At 40.2% G+C, this 18,506-nt stretch overlaps 1 protein-coding gene across 8 annotated transcripts in view; it reads left to right on the top strand.

Moving 5' to 3' along the window:
* Positions 1–18,506, top strand: part of MSI1 (musashi RNA binding protein 1) — a 54,405-nt gene that overhangs the window by 10,636 nt on the left and 25,263 nt on the right. For all 8 annotated transcript variants that reach the window (XM_077461463.1, XM_077461462.1, XM_077461460.1 and 5 more), the window contains 3 exons: positions 6,148–6,189; positions 6,905–6,997; positions 10,729–10,777. In XM_077461463.1, the coding sequence (XP_077317589.1) occupies positions 6,148–6,189; positions 6,905–6,997; positions 10,729–10,777 (184 nt within the window). The remainder of the gene's footprint in view (positions 1–6,147; positions 6,190–6,904; positions 6,998–10,728; positions 10,778–18,506) is intronic.

The following is an 18,506-nucleotide window of genomic DNA, read 5'->3' as shown; positions in this document are numbered from 1 at the left end:
ACTGAACAAGCTGAAGTTGGAAGCTGATTAGCTACCATGCACAGTTGTACCAGATTTGGCACTCTCCAGTTTTAGTAAATTAACCCCCATTGCAAATCTTTTCTGCACTAAAGAGCTTGCCTGCTCACATTTTTTTTCCACTTTAATACTAATTGAATGGATTGTCTAGGTTTAAAGGAGATTGTACAATCAGGTTGTATAGTGGATGGTCAGCGTTAGATAAGGTAGGTGCTCATATGACATTGAGTAAATCTACAATTTATAGCACAAAGATTGTATGGTCAAATTGTGACTTGCTCTTTAAAATAATATAAAGGAGAAATGGAAAAATCTATTTTTTTTTTTGTAAACATGAACTGATCAGCACTGATTTCCCTTTAAGAAGCCATGTGTAAAGTGGTTGCGTTGAGCTGAGTGCAGCGCGTCCCAGTCGGTGGGCCCTTGTTTATCAGTGTGAGCTGCTGGGCTCTGGGGACGGTGTCTCTGCAGACACAGGGGGAGGGGAGCAGTGCTGCACATGCTGCTGTCCCCAGCTCCTCGGATGGGAAGTTTCTTTTGTTGCCTGGGAGGGGACAAGTGTGTGTTTCATACAAAGAGCAGTTGAAAGCAGAAGGGATCCGCTGTGGAGTCTTCATTATAATTTAACTGTAGATGGAGGGGATAGAAGGTTATGTTAATAGATCTCAGGGAGTTCGAGGAAGCTTTGTTTGAAATGAACATGAGTTGCTCTCAGCGATTGTTGGATATACACTTCTTGGTCAATAAATAGTTTGGATTGCAAATGGCGAGTTTGCTGTGAGACTAAAAGTGTTGATTAAGTTGTACAAGCTTTCTTCATTCAAAAGACTACAAGTGATGTTAGGTTCTTTTTTTTTTATGACGTTGGTAGCCAATTCTACCAAGGGATCCTTGATAAAGATATATTAGATTAAAAAAGTATCAAAAACATGGTATTAAATAGAACAATAGATGGACAAGTACAGCATCAAATCCTTATCTACCATGTAACCAATATGACCACTATCTACAAATGAATCAGTGGTGACTGTAGTTTAACCCAAAGTCCCTGATGAAGTTGGAATTATAACTTGAACTGGGGTAGAGGGTTCTTTACGCTTAGAGCAGTAAAACTGTGGAGAGAAACACACTAAAAGTGTTGATTAAGTTGTACAAGCTTTCTTCGTTCAAAAGACTACATGGGATGTTAGGTTCTTTTTTTTTTTTTTTTTGTGACGTTGGTAGCCAATTCTTACAAAGGATCCTTGATAAAGGTATATTATTTTATAAAAGTATCAAAAACATGGTGTTAAATAGAACAATAGATGGACAAGTACAGCATTAAATCCTTATCCACCATGTAACCAATATGACCACTATCTACAAATTAATCAATGGTGACTGTAATTTAAGCCAAAGTCCCTGACGAAGTTGGAATTATAACTTAAAATGGAGTATGACCACTATCTACAAATTAATCAATGGTGACTGTAGTTTAAGCCAAAGTGCCTGATGAAGTTGGGATTATGAATTGAAATGGAGTAGAGGGTTCTTTAGGCTTAGAGCAGTAAAAGATGCGGAGAGAAAACTCTCTTCCCCAGATAGTGGTAACAGCTAGAAGTGTTGACAAATTCAAAAAACTTTATAATGAGCACATTCTACAGGGGTATAGGTATTCATAGACTCAAATTGCAGCACACACACACATATTATGGGGGGAGGGGATGTACTAAAACTGAAGCAAACAAAATCTGGAGCAGCTGTGCATAGGAACCAATCAGCTTCTAACTTCAGCTTGTTCAGTTGAGCTCTGAAAATGAAAGGTAGAAGCTGATTGGCTGCCATGCACAGCTGCTCCAGTCTTAAGCTGGCCATAGATGGAATAGTATTTAGAACAAAAAGTCTGAACATTTGTTTGTCTTTTGAAACATTATTTTTTTTTTGCCTTTAATATTTGATTTTGGCTACATAGAAATTTGCTAATTCGAGAAAAGTTTTCCATCCCGCTTGTTTGAATGTTCCCATCACTGCGGTCGACAAAAAAGGAATGTCGATTTGACCCATTTATGTAGAAAAATTAGCAAACTTTCTTAGAACCTTCTTTTCCTAAGAATTTTTATTTGAAATTCTACCCATCTATGGCCAGCTTTATTAAATTCCCTTTTGTATGGTAAACTAGTTCTTAGATGATCGGAATATTTTTCTACGGGACCTGTGTTTATTTCCAGCCATATCCATTATGTAACTAGGTGGTTGATTTACTAAAGGCTTTATGGTTTTGTTTTATTTTTTATTCATTGAAGTGTATTTTTTTCCAAAAAATTGCGTTTGAAAGACCGCTGTGAAAATACAGTGTGACATAAAATATTGCAGCAATTGCCATTTTATTCCCTAGGGTCTCTGCTAAAATATATATAATGTTTGGGGGTTCCAAGTAATTTTCTAGCAAAAAATATTGATTTTAACTTAAGAAACAAGTATCAGAAAAAGATTTAGACTTTAAGTGGTTAAACTTCCTGCATTTACACATTGTTAAAAACTTTGCAGACTGCCTGGATTTTTTCTTTACATACAGAAGTGTATCTAAGGAGGAAGCATTAGTTACAATGTTTCATGTTAAAAACTTGGCAGACTGCCCGGATTTTTTCTTTTGACAGCTGAGTGAGCAGATAAGTCTCTCCACTTGTTATATGAAAGAATCGGCAAACTCTGCAATAGAGATCATCAGGGGGGTTGAATCGAGATCACGATTTTTTAACAATTAATTGTGCAGCTCTAGCGTTTATCAGCGTTTTTTCCGTGTTAGCGTTTTTTTTTCAATGGATCAAAAAAGTTAAACGCTGGTGAGCCACGTTTTTGGGGCGTTTATCAACGTTTATGAGCGTTTATGAGCGTTTGGTGTTTTTTTGTGGTCGGAAAAACGACTCCTGAACACGATTTTATAGCGTTCAGAAAACAGCCCATAAACTCCACTGCTGATAAACATCCAAAAACGTCCATGTGTGCATGGGCACATAGGATAACATAGAGGGGAGTTTATGGGCTGTTAAAAAAAACACCCAAACTTAGCCTTAGGCTCGATTCACACCTATGCATTTTTAGTGCTTTTTGCATTTTGCAGATTTGCACTACAGAACGTGTTCCATGGGAAACCATGTTAAATGGACTGCGCAAATCTGCAAACTGCAAAAAGCACTAAAAATGCATAGGTGTGAATCCAGCCTTATGCCTCGTACACACGATCGGTCATTCCGACCACAAAATCCATCAGATTTTTTCAAGATGGATTTTGGCCAAAACTTGTCTTGTATACACACGGTCGCACAGGTTGTCGGAATTTCCGATCGTTCTGAACGAGGTGACGTCAAACACGTACGTCGGGACTATAAACGGGCCAGTAGCCAATAGCTTTCATCTCTTAGTTTATTCGGACCATGCATGGCACTTTGTCCGTCAGAATTGTCTACATACAATCGGATTTTATGCGATCAGATTTTGTTGTCGGAAAATTTTAGATCCTGCTCTCAAACTTTGTGCGTCGGAAAATCTGACGGAAAAAGTCGGATGGAGCCCACACACGGTTGGATTTTCCGACAACATGATCCGATCACACATTTTCCGTCGGAAAATCCGACCGTGTGTACAGGGCATTAGTCTTCTTAATAATGTCTCCTGTAGAGCTGTCAGATAAATACTGATTTTCAGAGATTTAGTAAAGACGGACCATTGAAAGCTGTTTTTCTGTGATTAAAAAAAGGGCAATAGAGTGTTAGATGAGTCTTAATGTGCAAAGCTTGTAGTTGGCCATTGGCAACTTGCTGCCATTGTGTGAAGAACACATCTGTGTAAGTGTACCCATTTGAGAATAAAGACTTAAAAAATATATTTTTTTTCCCCTATAATGGACTCATACTGTCTGTCTCTGTCTGTCCTTTTCCTGGGCTACTGAATGCTACAGGTGTCTGTGCCATTTACCTGTAACAATAGTGACTTCTGTTTAGTGATGTGGAATTGGTGCATTCCCTCCTGCTCAGAGCTGCAGTTTTCTCAGTTAATAGCATCTTCCTGGCCTTTGCTGAAATAGCACAAAGGAATGTCATGACAAGGGGGTATTGTTGGGATATTCTATCTCCTGTTTTGATTTCTTTCCCTTGATGCCCAGGAGCACAAACATTCCCTGGTTTAAGTCTGCTCTGGGAGGTGCGCCTACTCCCTGCCAAATCTGACCCTTGGATTGCTTCTGTCATACCAGGAGGCCTCATGTCCCGTAGAAAAATATCCTATCATCCATGAACTAGTTAAGGGTTTACCATTCCATCGCCTCTACTTCTCAGGCCCGTAATTGTTTGAGCGAACAATAACTGCCTTGCAATACAGGGATTTCTCTTTTTTTTTTTTAAACTGGTCATCGGACGCAACTGAAAATAACTGTCACTTTTTTCAAACTAAAAGCTTCTTTTCCAGGTCTGTTAGCTTTGTGAACTTATTTGCAAAGCTAAGACACCAGGCTGAAAAATCTTTTTAGCTTTCCAGAAAACAAAAGTGACAGTTATTTTTTAACTGCATTTAATGAGAGGTAAAAATTTCAGTTACATGGCTAAAATAAGGACCAGTATTCTTGTATTGAAACTTTGTGATTTGAGCTTATTGCGACAAATACATTTTTTTTGGAAATTTGTCAACAAATGACCATTTAGACAAAAAAAAAAAAATGGATATTTGCATATAATCATGACGTATTAAAATGTTTTATTCTGCTTTGGCCAAGGATTAGTGGCAGTTAGGTTCAAGATTGGTTAGGAAGTTCTGTTTTATTAGAAATATGTATTTTTGTATTTAAGGATTTTTAAAGTTGGATCGATTATGCTACACAGGTCAGGTGCTATAAGAAATGTTTAGGTCGAATGTAGATACTCCGTCACCTAAATAGTGCACATGGTGCGATGGCCCTCACTGGGTTCCCACATACCTGTGTGTCTTTTCTTGAGCAATAAATTGTGCAATGAGTGGTACTCTTCTAGTGTATGTTTACAGTTGTCATGGTAACTTTTCAGATCATTACTGTGCAGCTACATTGACATAGGATCAGCCTTAGATGTGTTCCTAAGAGAAGAGTGATTGCTCATCTGGCTCCATTAGGGATCCCTTATGGTTCCTAACGTTCAGTTATTTTTGGTACAATACTGTTTGAACTTAAGCACATTGATATGTAGAATGTATTTATTAACACTCCAGCGCAATAAAAGTGCATATAACACTTTAGTATTTTTCTTTTGTATTTTATTTAGAAAACATCATAATAAGTTAGTGTATTTTATCATACATTTTCTACTGAAATATGTCCTAGTCCTTTGTATCATTAGTGCTTGTGATATTTTTTTATTTTTTTCATATTATATTTACATTAGTCAATTTTCTGCAGAACTTTTGCACCACTCACATTTTTAGCACTTCAAATATTATCTTTATATTACAACCATATGATCCTTATATTACAGTATTTATTTATTTTATGAAGGCGCAAAGCTGAAAACCAAGATTTTTCCCTTTTGCGTTAAAAAATGCCCTAGAAAAACTGTGATCTTCGGTTGCCATGGACAACGCAAACACTTTGCACATGACGCTTATTTTTATTTTATTTTTTTAAATCTTATGGCTGTTTTTAATGTTTACACTGTGTATGCTGTTGATTTTTTTTTTTTATTTTTTTTTTTAAATGTGTGTTAATCAAGGCTCAAAAATCTGTGATTTCTAGGATCTTAACACACCCGTAGACTATCGTGGTGCCGTTTTTTTTTTTTTTTTTTTGTGGCGCTCTTGAAGTTTCAGGGCCAAGTTCTGGGACTTTAATTCCTAGGTTTTGTTCCAGTTTGCAGATTTCATTTCTCACACTATAACAATCTTTGTATTTGCCTGCATTATCACTCTGGAGGTCTGCCCTCCTGTTCTTTGTGCAGTGTTACCGGGCGTGCAAATCTTTTACGTTACTCACTAGAGTTTACGATTTTTGTCTTTAAACAGTTTCTTAGGTTGTAGTTTGTTTTTTTTCGTGTAGAAACTCTTTTGCTCAGTTGTATTTTATTTTTTTTCTCACATCTGTCCACAGATTTGAAATATTTGTAATATTTTTTTTATTTTATTTTTTTTCAGATTGATCCTAAAGTAGCATTTCCTCGCAGAGCTCAACCCAAGGTAAGGAGTCTTAGAGCAAGGGCCGGCATATTGTAGTTGAAGGACTACAAGTCCCTTCATGCCTTGCCACTCCGCGTGCTTGTAGTTTCCGAACAGTTAGAGGGCTACAGGTTTCACAAAGTCTGGTTTAAGTGGTGTTTGTTAAGCGAGGAAACACGGTTGAGCCTAAATATTCCTACACACGTTTTATTAGAGGTAGTCATGCCAAGCAGTTAAAGCAGCAGGGAGAGGAGATGGGAGGGGAGATGTAACTATTGGAAAGCAATCGGCTTAAGTCCAGTAACTAGCAGGTGGATCAGAATTGGGTCCTGCAAACACTGGCAGAATTGGGTTAATTCCCTTAAGTAGTTTGTTGACAGACGGTATCTTGGTGTCAGAGCCAGGAAGCTTAGCGCCAGGGTAATTAGGGGCAGCTGGGAGACCCTCGAAGCAAGGCTCATTTTATTTATTGCTGTGATTGCTTTTGTCAGATTTTTTTTTTTTGTGAACTATTGCCTTTGAAAAATCTCATACAGTACTCATTTTACTGTTCTGCAAGCATCAGCATAATAACTTTCAATGCACTACGCAGCCTCCTGGTGAAACAACGAAAAAAAATAAAAATAATAATCCCTTATGTCATGTGCAGGAACAACACCTGTGTTCTTGTCTGCCTGTAGCCTCCTGGTCAGTGTGTGCTTCAGTCATGTCACCTGATTACTCTTAATTATTACAGATGGTGACAAGGACAAAGAAGATTTTCGTGGGCGGTCTCTCTGTGAATACAACTGTCGAAGATGTAAAACAATATTTTGAGCAGTTCGGAAAGGTGAGTGTGCGGTTTTTAAGGTGTGGCGGATGTAGTTCCGAGCGTGGTAATCATAGTTTACGCTGCGAGCCCACTGCTGACTTTAGATGAAAGCTCCAGAATTTACCAGGGTTTACTAAAACCGGTGCACACAGAATCTGGTGCTGCTGTGCATAGTAACCAATCGGCTTCTGACTTCAGCTTGTTCAATTATGCTTTGACATTAAGCCCTGGCACACACCAGTGCGATTTGGCAGTTTGAAATCACATGACAGGTCGCACCCTACTGCCAGCAAAAGAACTGTTTAAATCGTTGCGACTCGAGCCAAGGTTCTGGCGCTACTTTTTTTTTTTCTTTTGCGATTTCATTGCGCCTTGCCTGTTAAATGACGTCGCAATGAAATGGCACATCAAAAAATCGCACTGATCGGTGCCTTTGAAATTGCACTGAAGTAGCGTGATTTCAAAGCCGCACTGGTGTGAACCAGGGCTAAAACCTTAAAGCTGATTGGTTACTGCAACAGATTCTGTGTGCACCGGTTTTAGTAAATCTCCCCCAAAGTGTCACTAAAGTCTGGCTTCTAAAAAAAAAAAAAAATATGTGTTCTTAACTCAAGAATCGTATTGGTGTGTGAACCAGGGCTAAAACCTGAAAGCTGATTGGTTACTAGGGCTGCACCAGTCTCTGTGTGCACCAGTTTTAGTAAATCTCTCCCAAAGTGACACCAAAGTCTGGCTTCTAAAAAAAAAAAAAAAGTATGTATTGTTAACTCAAAAATCATACTGGTGTGAACCAGGGCTTAAACCTAGAAACTGATTGGTTACTGCACCAGAATCTGTGTGTACCAGTTTTAGTAAATCTTCCCCAAAGTGACACTAAAGTCTGGCTTAAAAAAATAAATTATGTATTGTTAACGCAAAAATTGTACTGGTGTGAATCAGGGCTAAAACCTAGAAGCTGATTGGTTACTAGGGCTGCACCAGAATCTGTGTGCACCAGTTTTAGTAAATCTTCCCCAAAGTGACACTAAACTCTGGCTTAAACAATAAATAAAGTATGTATTTTTTAACTAAAAAAAAATTAGCTTTCTTCTGCTCTCAGCTTCCTCCAAATTCCATTTTGTTCAACTTTCTGTTTGAGGGTAGCCATTTATTTTTTTTCAGTTACTTACATAGTGCTGTCAATTTTTATGCAGCACTTTACATATATTGAACATCCACATCAATCACTGCCCTTAAGAAACTTACAATCTAAAGTCCCTAACCTCACATTAATACACACACAAAGGGCCAATTTAGACAACAGCCAATTAACTTACCAGCATGTCTTTGGAGTGTGGGAGGAAACTGGAGTGCCCAGAAGAAACCCAAACAGGCACAGGGAGAACATGCAAACTCCAGGCAGGTAGTGCCGTGGTTGAGATTTGAACTGATGACCCTAGAGCTGCCAGGCGGAAGTGCTAACCACTTAACCACTGTGCTACTATCTCTCTCAATTCTTCTACTGTTTGAAGGGACATAGCTCGCTCCTAGAATACGCACTATGGAATTTGTAATTATTACTATTATGATGCAGGATTTATATAGCGCCAACAGTTTGCGCAGTGCTCTACAATGTAGAGGGGGGGATAGTACGTTGGAGCTTACAATCTAAAGATGTGCATAGCCACAACTAATGTTCCAAAGAAAGAAAAGTGTTGGGGGGAAAAGGAGAGGTTCGGGAGCTCAGACATTACAAGGAGGCAGAAAAACACAGCAAGAAATTATATGATGTAAGGCTGGATTTACACCTTTGCAGTTTTAGTGCTTTTTGAATTTTGCAGATTTGCACTACAGTCCATTTAACATGGTTTCCTATGGAACATGTTCTGTAGTGCAAATCTGCAAAATGCAAAAAGCATTAAAAATGCATAGGTGTGAATCCAGCCTTAAATAGATAACAAGGCCTTTAAGGCCTGGTTCAAACCTATGCATTTTTAATTCTTTTTGCATTTTGCAGATTTGCACTATAGAATGTGTTCCATAGGAAACCATGTAGTGCAAATCTGCAAAATGCTAAAAGCACTAAAATGCAATAGGTATGAATCCAGCCTTAAGGCCTGGTTCACACCTATGCATTTTTTAGTGCATTTTGAATTTTGCAGAAACACATTACAGAACATTTTAGCTGGATTCACACTTATACATTTTTAATGCTTTTTGCATTTTGCAGATTTGCACTACAGTACATTTAACATGGTTTCCTAAGGAACACGTTCTGTAGTACAAATCTGCAAAATGCAAAAAGCACTAAAACTACATAGGTGTGAATCCAGCCTAAGTGGTGGATGTGTTTTTTTTTTTTTTTTTTTGAGAATAAAGATATTGTTTAGTGTCACTTTAAGTTGCTGGGGGACCTGTGGTCTCCATGACAGCTGGTAAAGCATTCTCACCCACGTCAATGGCCAGCACGTGGGGAGATTTCAACAGTAGAATGCAGGTGGGGGGGGGGGGGTTGCTTGAACACAAGAATAATGGATGTTTCAGCTCTTTTATTGTGCTGGGTGTATTTGCTTTGATGTGCAGATTATTAGATGAGCCAAACATATTAAAACACGGATAATCAGATTAATACAAAGTATGACAGCCCAGCCCCCTCTCTTCCTGAGTCCCATCCGTAACACCTGAGGATGACCCCGCCACGTCATAAACCCATGACAGTCACTGACGAACAAGCCCTTGCTATAAGGTGATTAGATCCCCATTTAATTAGGAGGTTGGAGAGATCTCTGGATGCCTCGGATTTCTCTGCCATCGGCAGCAGATTATCTAGCACAGTACACTGAGTGGGGGGAGGATTTATGCACTGTGCATAGATGACCTAAGCGCACTGTGTTGCAGAAAGCCTCTGTGGACAGCAGGTCACCTGCACAATTCATGCACGGAAAATAAACGTTTTTTCCTTCTTTGCCGATGATTTTATCCGTTCACTTTTTTTGGGGGGGGGGTTCCTTTGTTTCTCTCTTCCTAGCACTCTGTCCTTCACTTGTGTTTCACACTCTCTCCCCCTGATATCTGGTGGGGCCCTCTCCCCTCCCCCCATCTTTTCAGTTTGCACACAAAAGCTTTTGCCTCTTTCCCTCTCCCCTGCGGCTCAGGACATACTAAGCTGCAGTCATAGTAACAGGACAGGACTCCCAGAGCCGCTCAATCTCCAGAGAACCAAACGGTTTTGTTTGAAAAAAAAAAAAAAAAAGGCAAGAAACTGTTTGACCTGATGAGTAAATAAATATCTCATAGATCTTGCAGGCTGTAAAAAAAAAAAACGAGCGGGACACACAGGGAGCCCCGAGATTGGCCACATCTCCCTGCACCCTCGCCCCCCCTCCCCCCTCTCCCCTCTCCGTCATCTCTGGGCACCTCATGCATTTCAATGCCTCCCCCTTCAATCTGGAGTCACTATGTGGCCCCTTTCTTTTTTTTTTTCTCTACTCCCTATTCTTTACACTGCAGCGGTACACACCCCCCTCCTTGTTTTCCTGCACTCTTTTCCCCTCCGTCTTCCACATGTGTCATGTTCAGTATTCAACATTATTTTACTTAGAAGTACTTTTAGTATGTTGTTTTTGCATCCCCGGCGTTAGAGCAATCATGATATTATGCTATTTAAAGAGAAAAAATGTAAAAATAAAAGCGCTGTGTTTTTTTTTTTGTTGTTGTTGTTTTTTTTGTTTTGTTTTTTTTAAGTGTATTCTCTTTGCATTTTCATACAGGTCGATGATGCCATGCTAATGTTTGATAAAACAACAAACAGGCACAGAGGTAGGTCTCGCGTGTGTGTGTTTGTGTGTGTGTGTGCCCACGTCAGTGCTCTCAGAAATGTGGCTCCACAGATCTGCTTTGTGTGATTTGATAATCCTCTTTGCGGAGGGTTTTGTGTGTGTAAAAATGCAAGTTTCTGGTGATGAGTGTTTAGCATGTGGTCAGTGCAGAGCCTAGCTGCAGATCTGGACACAGCTCCATTGTTCTCTCCCTTCCTGACACAGAATACCTGTCCATCCTCCCTCTGCTCCCTGCAGCTGTTCTTCATAAGTGACTCACTTGTGTGACTTTCACAGCACACAATTATATATGGCGTATAGACACATCAACCTGACCCATTTTATCCGGGTGATGTTTATCTACCTTGGAACACAGCACTGAAATGTTCATTGATTGAATCTGTTCTTCTGTAAAATTTGATATGAAAGCCTTTTAATATACAACAAGGATGTCAATGCTAATAAATCCTGGAGCAGTGAAAGCTTCGCCTAGAATGGATCACACTGACTTGAATGTGTAGGAACATCTTTAGGTAACTTTAAAGACCCATACACACTATCAGATTTTCTGCTTCAGATTTACCAAAACCTTAGGAGTTTCAATTTGTATGCAATCAGGCAGGCCCTTGTACTATATGGTTTTGGTAAATCTGAAGACAAAAATCAGCAGAAAATCTGATAGTGTGTATGGGGCTTAAAGTAAATACAAGTAAAAGAAGACTTTTCTTTTTGAAGATGTTATTTTAATTTCTGAAAACACTTTAAAATATTTAACTAAATATACATATATATATATATATATATATATATATATATATATATATATATATATATGAAAAAAATAGGTGAGTTACTTCAGATGTTCCTCTGGTTCTCAATGTAGAGATCAGTGTTCTCTACATTGAGAACCAGAGGAACATCTGAAGTAACCCACCTATTTTTTTCATATATATATATATATATATATATATATATATATATATATATATATATATACACCCCATACATGTAAAAAAATTGAAATATAGAAACAGAGATCCAAAGCAATTTAAAATGTGCATATATAAAAGCCTCTGTGTTTTGATAGAGACAGAGTACAGCAGGATCTGTTCACTTTCAGTCTTTCTCTCTCAGATTGAAACTTCATAGAGATCTTTTGCTTGTTCCTTCCTTTATTGAACTTATACCCTTATACCAGACATATACTATTCTACTATATGGTTATTGCAGGGCCTAGGAGATGCCCCGTTATTGTTGGGAACCTCCCTAGGACCCTCTGGTCGTTACAGCCTCTGGACCATGGCTATCTGTTGCTGTTATAGCCACTCTCAGGAGGGTTTTTTTTTTTTTACATATCCTCTCTCTTTTGCCTTCTTTTTCAAAAGCTACAGTTTTTTTTTTTTTTTTTGTGCATTTCAGCAGGTTGCACACAAAAAAAAAAAAAACCTGACAGCTCCAGTCAGAGCCGCTGTGCTAACCATGCGAGGGGGGACAACCCCCCTGCCAGAACACTCCGATCAGTGTTCTCTGCCATTGGCTGAGAGTGCTGATCAGGAGTCACTCGGCTGCTGGTTTTCTAGCATGCATGTCCGGGACAGACCGACATACACACTGACCGATTGTCAGCCTTTTTTGTTGTTTAAACCAGCTGTTGTCTCCCGACATTTGGCCCCCTGTGTGTACGGGGCTTAACCCCTGTTACAATTGTCAAAGCTAACCCCTGAATGGGTGGAACTTTTGCATGTTATCTTCTTGTAATAACCAAATAAAAACTATTGAAACAGAAACTTCCTAGAGATCAGTCTTGACAGGCAAGCAAATGGGAGTCACCACTCTGGTCTATTCACTTGTGTGTAAACTTCAGCTTGAGCTATTGTGTGTTGTAAACAATAGGCTTATTCAGCAAAGCAGATAAAGGGTCATATTGAAAAATATGTCCAAGAAATAGCTTAGAGCTCCACCTGCTGGATGTAATTAAGAGTATTAAAGATTTATGTTTACATATAAAAAAATATAAAATATGTTAAAATTATTATTTTTTAATGGTGGGCTATAGTTCTACTTTAATGTAAATTTGTTTTTTTATACAGAACAAAACTGAGAAGCAACAAAAATCTACAAACTTGTAGGAATAATGCTAAAATGTTTCATATGTAAACTATTCTAATATCTGTACTGTATTCTCATATAAGCTCGCACAGCTCACCTTGCACTATACTCCCATTCATTTATCCTATTTTTGTTGTATCCATAGTTCTTGCGTGCCTTGATTCTCTCAGAGTACAGTATCAAAGTGGCATGTCCTCGTGTTAAGTGGTGTCTGCACATTGGAAACACGTTCAAAAGCATGTTTTTGGAGCTCCTCAAACTCACTAGTTAATAACAATAGACCCCAACAGGGCAGGGCACACTACTGCTTCTTTTGCATTTTGGTTTACCTTGGTTTGTGTGATCCCAGCTTATCCTATTCAAGCATGTTCCACACCCAGTTTTTTTATTCAGTTGGGTTCGATAGGGAAGCCTCTGAAATGCAATGGAAACACAGTACATCTATAAGCATTACCATAAAAAAATTACTGTTAGAAAGCACAAATGTGCATTATAAATGTGGAGCACCCCAGTAAGCGGAAAGTCCAGTCACTTGAACTGTGACCAGCCTCTTCTCCAATCACAGCATATGCAGACAGACTACTGTAGTAAAGATACAGGCTCCACAAAACCTGAATTTCATGAATTATTTATAAGATGTAGGCACAGTGTAAAGTAAACACTTACCCTATATACTCGAGTATAAGCCGAGATTTTCAGCCTCTTTTTTGAGGCTGAAAGTGCCCCCTCGGCTTATACTCGAGTCACCGCTGTCTGACTGCTCGATCAGCGTATCGAGCAGACAGACGGCGGACATTAAAATTCAAAAGCCGCGCCTCCTTCTCCGCCTGTGATAGGCGGAACACTGAATTTCCCAGCAGTCAGTGTTCCGCCTATCACGGACATCCGCTCATTCTCATACTACGGACGAGTATGAGAGGATGTCCGTGATAGGCGGAACACAGGCTGCTGGGAAATTGAGTGTTCCGCCTATCACAGGCGGAGGCGGAGGCGCGGCTTTTGAATTGTAGAATGGCCGCCGAGAAGAGCGGCGATCCTGGAGCGGCGATCCATCGGCACGGCACGGGACGGAGGAGGCACGGGACGGAGGAGGCACGGGACGGAGGAGGCTCGGGACGACGGCGGCTCGGGACGGAGGCTTGGGACACAGGTAGGCTGGACACACACACAAGGCTGCACGGACACACACACACACACACACACACACACACACACACACACACACACACACACACACACACACAGGGATGGATGGATGGATGGATGGATACACACACACACACACACACACACACAGGGATGGATGGATGGATGGATGGATGGATACACACACACACACACACACACACACACAGGGATGGATGGATGGATGGATGGATGGATACACACACACACACACACACACACAGGGATGGATGGATGGATGAATACACACACACACACACACAGGGATGGATGGATGGATGAATACACACACACACACACACACACACACAGGGATGGATGGATGGATGGATACACACACAGGGATGGATGGACGGACACACACACAGGGATGGATGGATGGATGGATGGATGGACACACACACAGGGATGGATGGACGGACACACACACAGGGATGGACGGACACACAGGGATGGACAGCCATGTCTCACCCTCGGCTTATACACGAGTCAATAAGTTTTCCAGTTTTTTGGGGGTAAATTGGGGGCCTCGGCTTATATTCGGGTCGGCCTATACTCGAGTATATACGGTATGTCCAGTAGATAGTGATATATGTTCTTGTTAAAAATAGGCACCATATAAGAGCCTATAATATTGACAGTTGATAAAAACCCAATCCATTTCTACTGTTGGCCATAAATTGGCAGAGTTATCACATCACCAGTAGCGTCTGGTGTTTTTTATTGGGGGGGGGCGGCAAACAACAACCACCCCCACCTCCCCCGTTGGTTGGCGGCACCCCCCCGGCACTTTTACCCTATCTAGGTAGCGGGTGGGTTGCGGGCTCTTATGGGCAGTGGGCGGGTTGTGGGCAGCTGTGTCCTCTCCTCCTGCGGCTTCCGTCATGCAGCTCCTTTCAGCCAACCAGGTGACGGGTTTCAAGACCCATTTCCTGATTGGCTGTGAGGAGGATCAGTGTGGCAATAGCGAATATTCATTTACTATTGTCACACAACTGGGTGCACTGCGCCCTGAGCTAACACTTGATTGAAGCCTATTAGAGCCTCTGATGCTAATCACGTGCTTCAAAAAAACACACCCCCGCTATCAGAATCCATGAGTCCGGCGCCCTGTATGTAAATCAGGGGGCCCGGACGCATGTATGGGGGGGGGGGGGCTGCACATAACCCTATGATCGTCAAAATCTCCAAACCATCTGCTTGTTTGCACCCTGACTTTAACAATATTTTTAAATGGCAAAGGGAGTGCTTTATAGCTATGGCTATAGGACATAACTATACTACTCCCCTGGCCTGCTGTAGTACTGTAATCTGTATTTATTGAATTATTTCAGCCTCTGACTCAGTTTCTGGTAGAGTATCGGATTAGTTGTTAATGGCCCTTTGTAAACTGGAGTACAGTTACATAATTGCATATGGCCATGACAACTTTTTACTGACTTCATGACCGATGGCTTTACTGTGCTGCAGTCTGACTGTAAAAGGGTTTTCCCATAATATGGGATAATGTCCATCGATATGCACTATTTTTCATTATACGGGAGATTTGTGCAAAGAAGGACTAGATATTTAAGAATAGCAGTAGGCACTGCGCGTAATCAACCAAAGCGGTTCAGGCAATGATAGAGGTGACATAACAATGCTAAACATTAATTCTGGCTTTATTCACCTACTGCAGGATGATTATTTGGTCCCTCGGGCCAAAATCAAATCCCATTGGGAGGTAGTCCTGAGGTTGTACACTGTTACTAGCCTAGGTGGTTGTCATGGCAGGGCAAAGAGGGTAGCCCTAAGGGAAGTCTTGTTGTCTGTTGGTCACTGAACAGGGTAAGCACCGAGATAATCATTACTGGTAGTCTTGCTGTATAGATCGATAGGTCTTTTTTGCCCAACTTACAATACGATTTTAGAAGGGCTAAATCATATCTCATGGCAGAACTGTTGAAGACAGTACGTTTTATATGAGGTCACAGTACACTGGCATTACCTACATCTGTTTTGGAAAATATTAAATACTTCCTGGATAATGCATAGTTATTGTCAATACCTTGGCATGTATATTCCTTTAAAATATAATTGATCCCCAGGGGGTATGGAGCACCAGATTTCGGCCAGTAGTATTTGAGTAGATTGTCATTTAAAAATGAAATATGTACTATAAATGTGGTTGAGCAAAAAGGATAAATCGCTTTGGTTAGATGGCCATGGCTCCCTTGGGACTCCAAGCCATGAAAAATCATTGTCTTGTCTATCTAGATCATTTAGAACAGCCTTTCTCAACCTTTTCATACGTAGGAACCTCTAAAATAACTTTCCAGTCTCAAGGAACCCTGCCAATAATTACTATATCTACAGCTCACAGTAGCTTAATATGATGCTCACTAGTAACAATACTTCTTACATCCATGACCATTGTGAATAATCCCCCTTTCCTTTACAGATAGCTTAAAAGATCAGTGTTGTCAGCGGTTACTCATCTGAGGCAGAAGTTGCTCATTGCTCAAGAAAGCCCTAGCAACCTCTGGAGGAACCCAAGGGTTCCACAGAACCCTGGTTGAGAAAGGCTGCTTTAGTATAACTACCGTTATCTCACATATTTTGGAACTTTTAGGATAACTTCAGTAAGGTGACACATATTTCCAAACTGGTGTATATGATCATGTTATAGGCACGCTACAGTGAAAACAAAAAATGATTCCTTGCTATGTATACAAGGAACATGGCCTGTTTGCTTGGTACTTTTTCATACAAGCATTGCTATAGAGCAGGGATATGCAATTAGCGGACCTCCAGCTGTTGCAGAACTACAATTCCCATGAGGCATAGCAAGACTCTGCCAGTCACAAGCATGACACACAGAGGCAGAGGCATGATGGGACTTGTAGTTTTGCAACAGCTGGAGGTCCGCTAATTGCATATCCCTGCTGTAGAGTACCACTGAATCCCAATTGCTTCCCAATTGCCAGTCATCTGGTGGAACAAGCCTGCTTCTGATGATGAAAAATGCACTGAAAGTAAAAAAAAAAAAAATAATAGGTCTAACAACCTGATTAGAGACACCAATCAGTTTTAAACCAGCCTTACAAATTTGAATGTGTTAGGTGATACAGGATACAGCTGAGAGAGAAAATGACACAGCGCAAGTGTCAGGAAGTATGCTCCTACTGTCCTTTTATTAATCCTGTTAGATGGTCTGTGAAATCTGGCCACAGTATATTATGCAGAGCTTATATTAGGGTATAAGAAATGGACTTTCTTATTTTAGCTCAGTTGCAGAGGTAATATAAAAGCGGCAGTAGCTCATCAATTTTGAGTTGCTTGGAATTGCTTTTTAAATGTTAGTTGATTATAAAAATAATCAAAAGTATCAGTAACACTGCGTATCACTGATACCAGCGCTAAAACGGATAAATGGAGTTGGTGCACTATAGCAGCTATTATATAAATAGAACAAATAATAAAAATGCAAAGATAAAAATAAGAAATGATCATCCCAGCATTAACAGCGCTATAAAATAACTAGGAGTATTTAGTGCAATTAAAGGACAAACGAATTCCACACACAAACATCAATTCATATGTGACAGAGTCCAAAAAAAGTCCTTAGGAAAGATGTGGTGCTCGGTGACTCCTCAGAATCTTAGGAAAGCCTCAAAACCTGAATACCTTCACCGAAAGAAACCTCGTGCTCAAATGGTCCCCATTAGTAATCCACTTACCACAAATGAGCTATAAAATTGCCTTGTATCTCCAAACACTATTAGGTGGGCTACTATACTGGAATTGAATCCTTCATGGACCAACACCAATGTGAAAGGCTAAAACCTGATGTCTCCCTAGTGTGGGATAAGCTCCTGCCATTTGGATAACATATTGAGAATTAGCGGTCAAATGGTAGCACTAATATCCTAAAAGTCCAGGCTTGGATTGGACACCCCACATAGCCCACATCTTCACAAGGTCACCAAATCAGTGATTTGGAGATACAAGGCAATTTTGTGGTGAGTGCATTACCAATGAGGACCACTTGAGCACGGAGTTTCTTTCAGTGACGATATTCAGGCTTTGAGGCTTCCCTAAGACTCTGAGGGGTTACGGAGCACCGCATCTTTCCTAAGGACTTTTTTTGGACTTGTATGAATTGATGTTTGTGTGTGTAATTTTTTGTCCTTTAATTGCACTAAATACTCCTAGTTATTTTTTAGCGCTGTTAATGCTGGGATGATTATATCTTATTTTGATCTTTGTGTTTTTATTAGATGATTATAAGACCTTAATTAAGACCCTTCCTCACTGTTCACATGGGTGACACTCTATTCTGCCCATCTAAAAAACAATCTAGTGGCCAGGGGTGATAAAAACGTGGTTATCCATGTTTTTACTGCCCTCCTAAACTGTGCAATGGTGGCCAGAAAAGGTAATACATATTATACATG

Source organism: Lithobates pipiens, unplaced genomic scaffold, assembly GCF_037356315.1.
Source record: "Lithobates pipiens isolate NorthernLeopardFrog02 unplaced genomic scaffold, aLitPip1_a1.2 Scaffold_3, whole genome shotgun sequence".
NCBI classification, from domain to species: Eukaryota; Metazoa; Chordata; class Amphibia; order Anura; family Ranidae; genus Lithobates; species Lithobates pipiens.
This window is presented reverse-complemented; position numbering and strand designations above follow the sequence as displayed.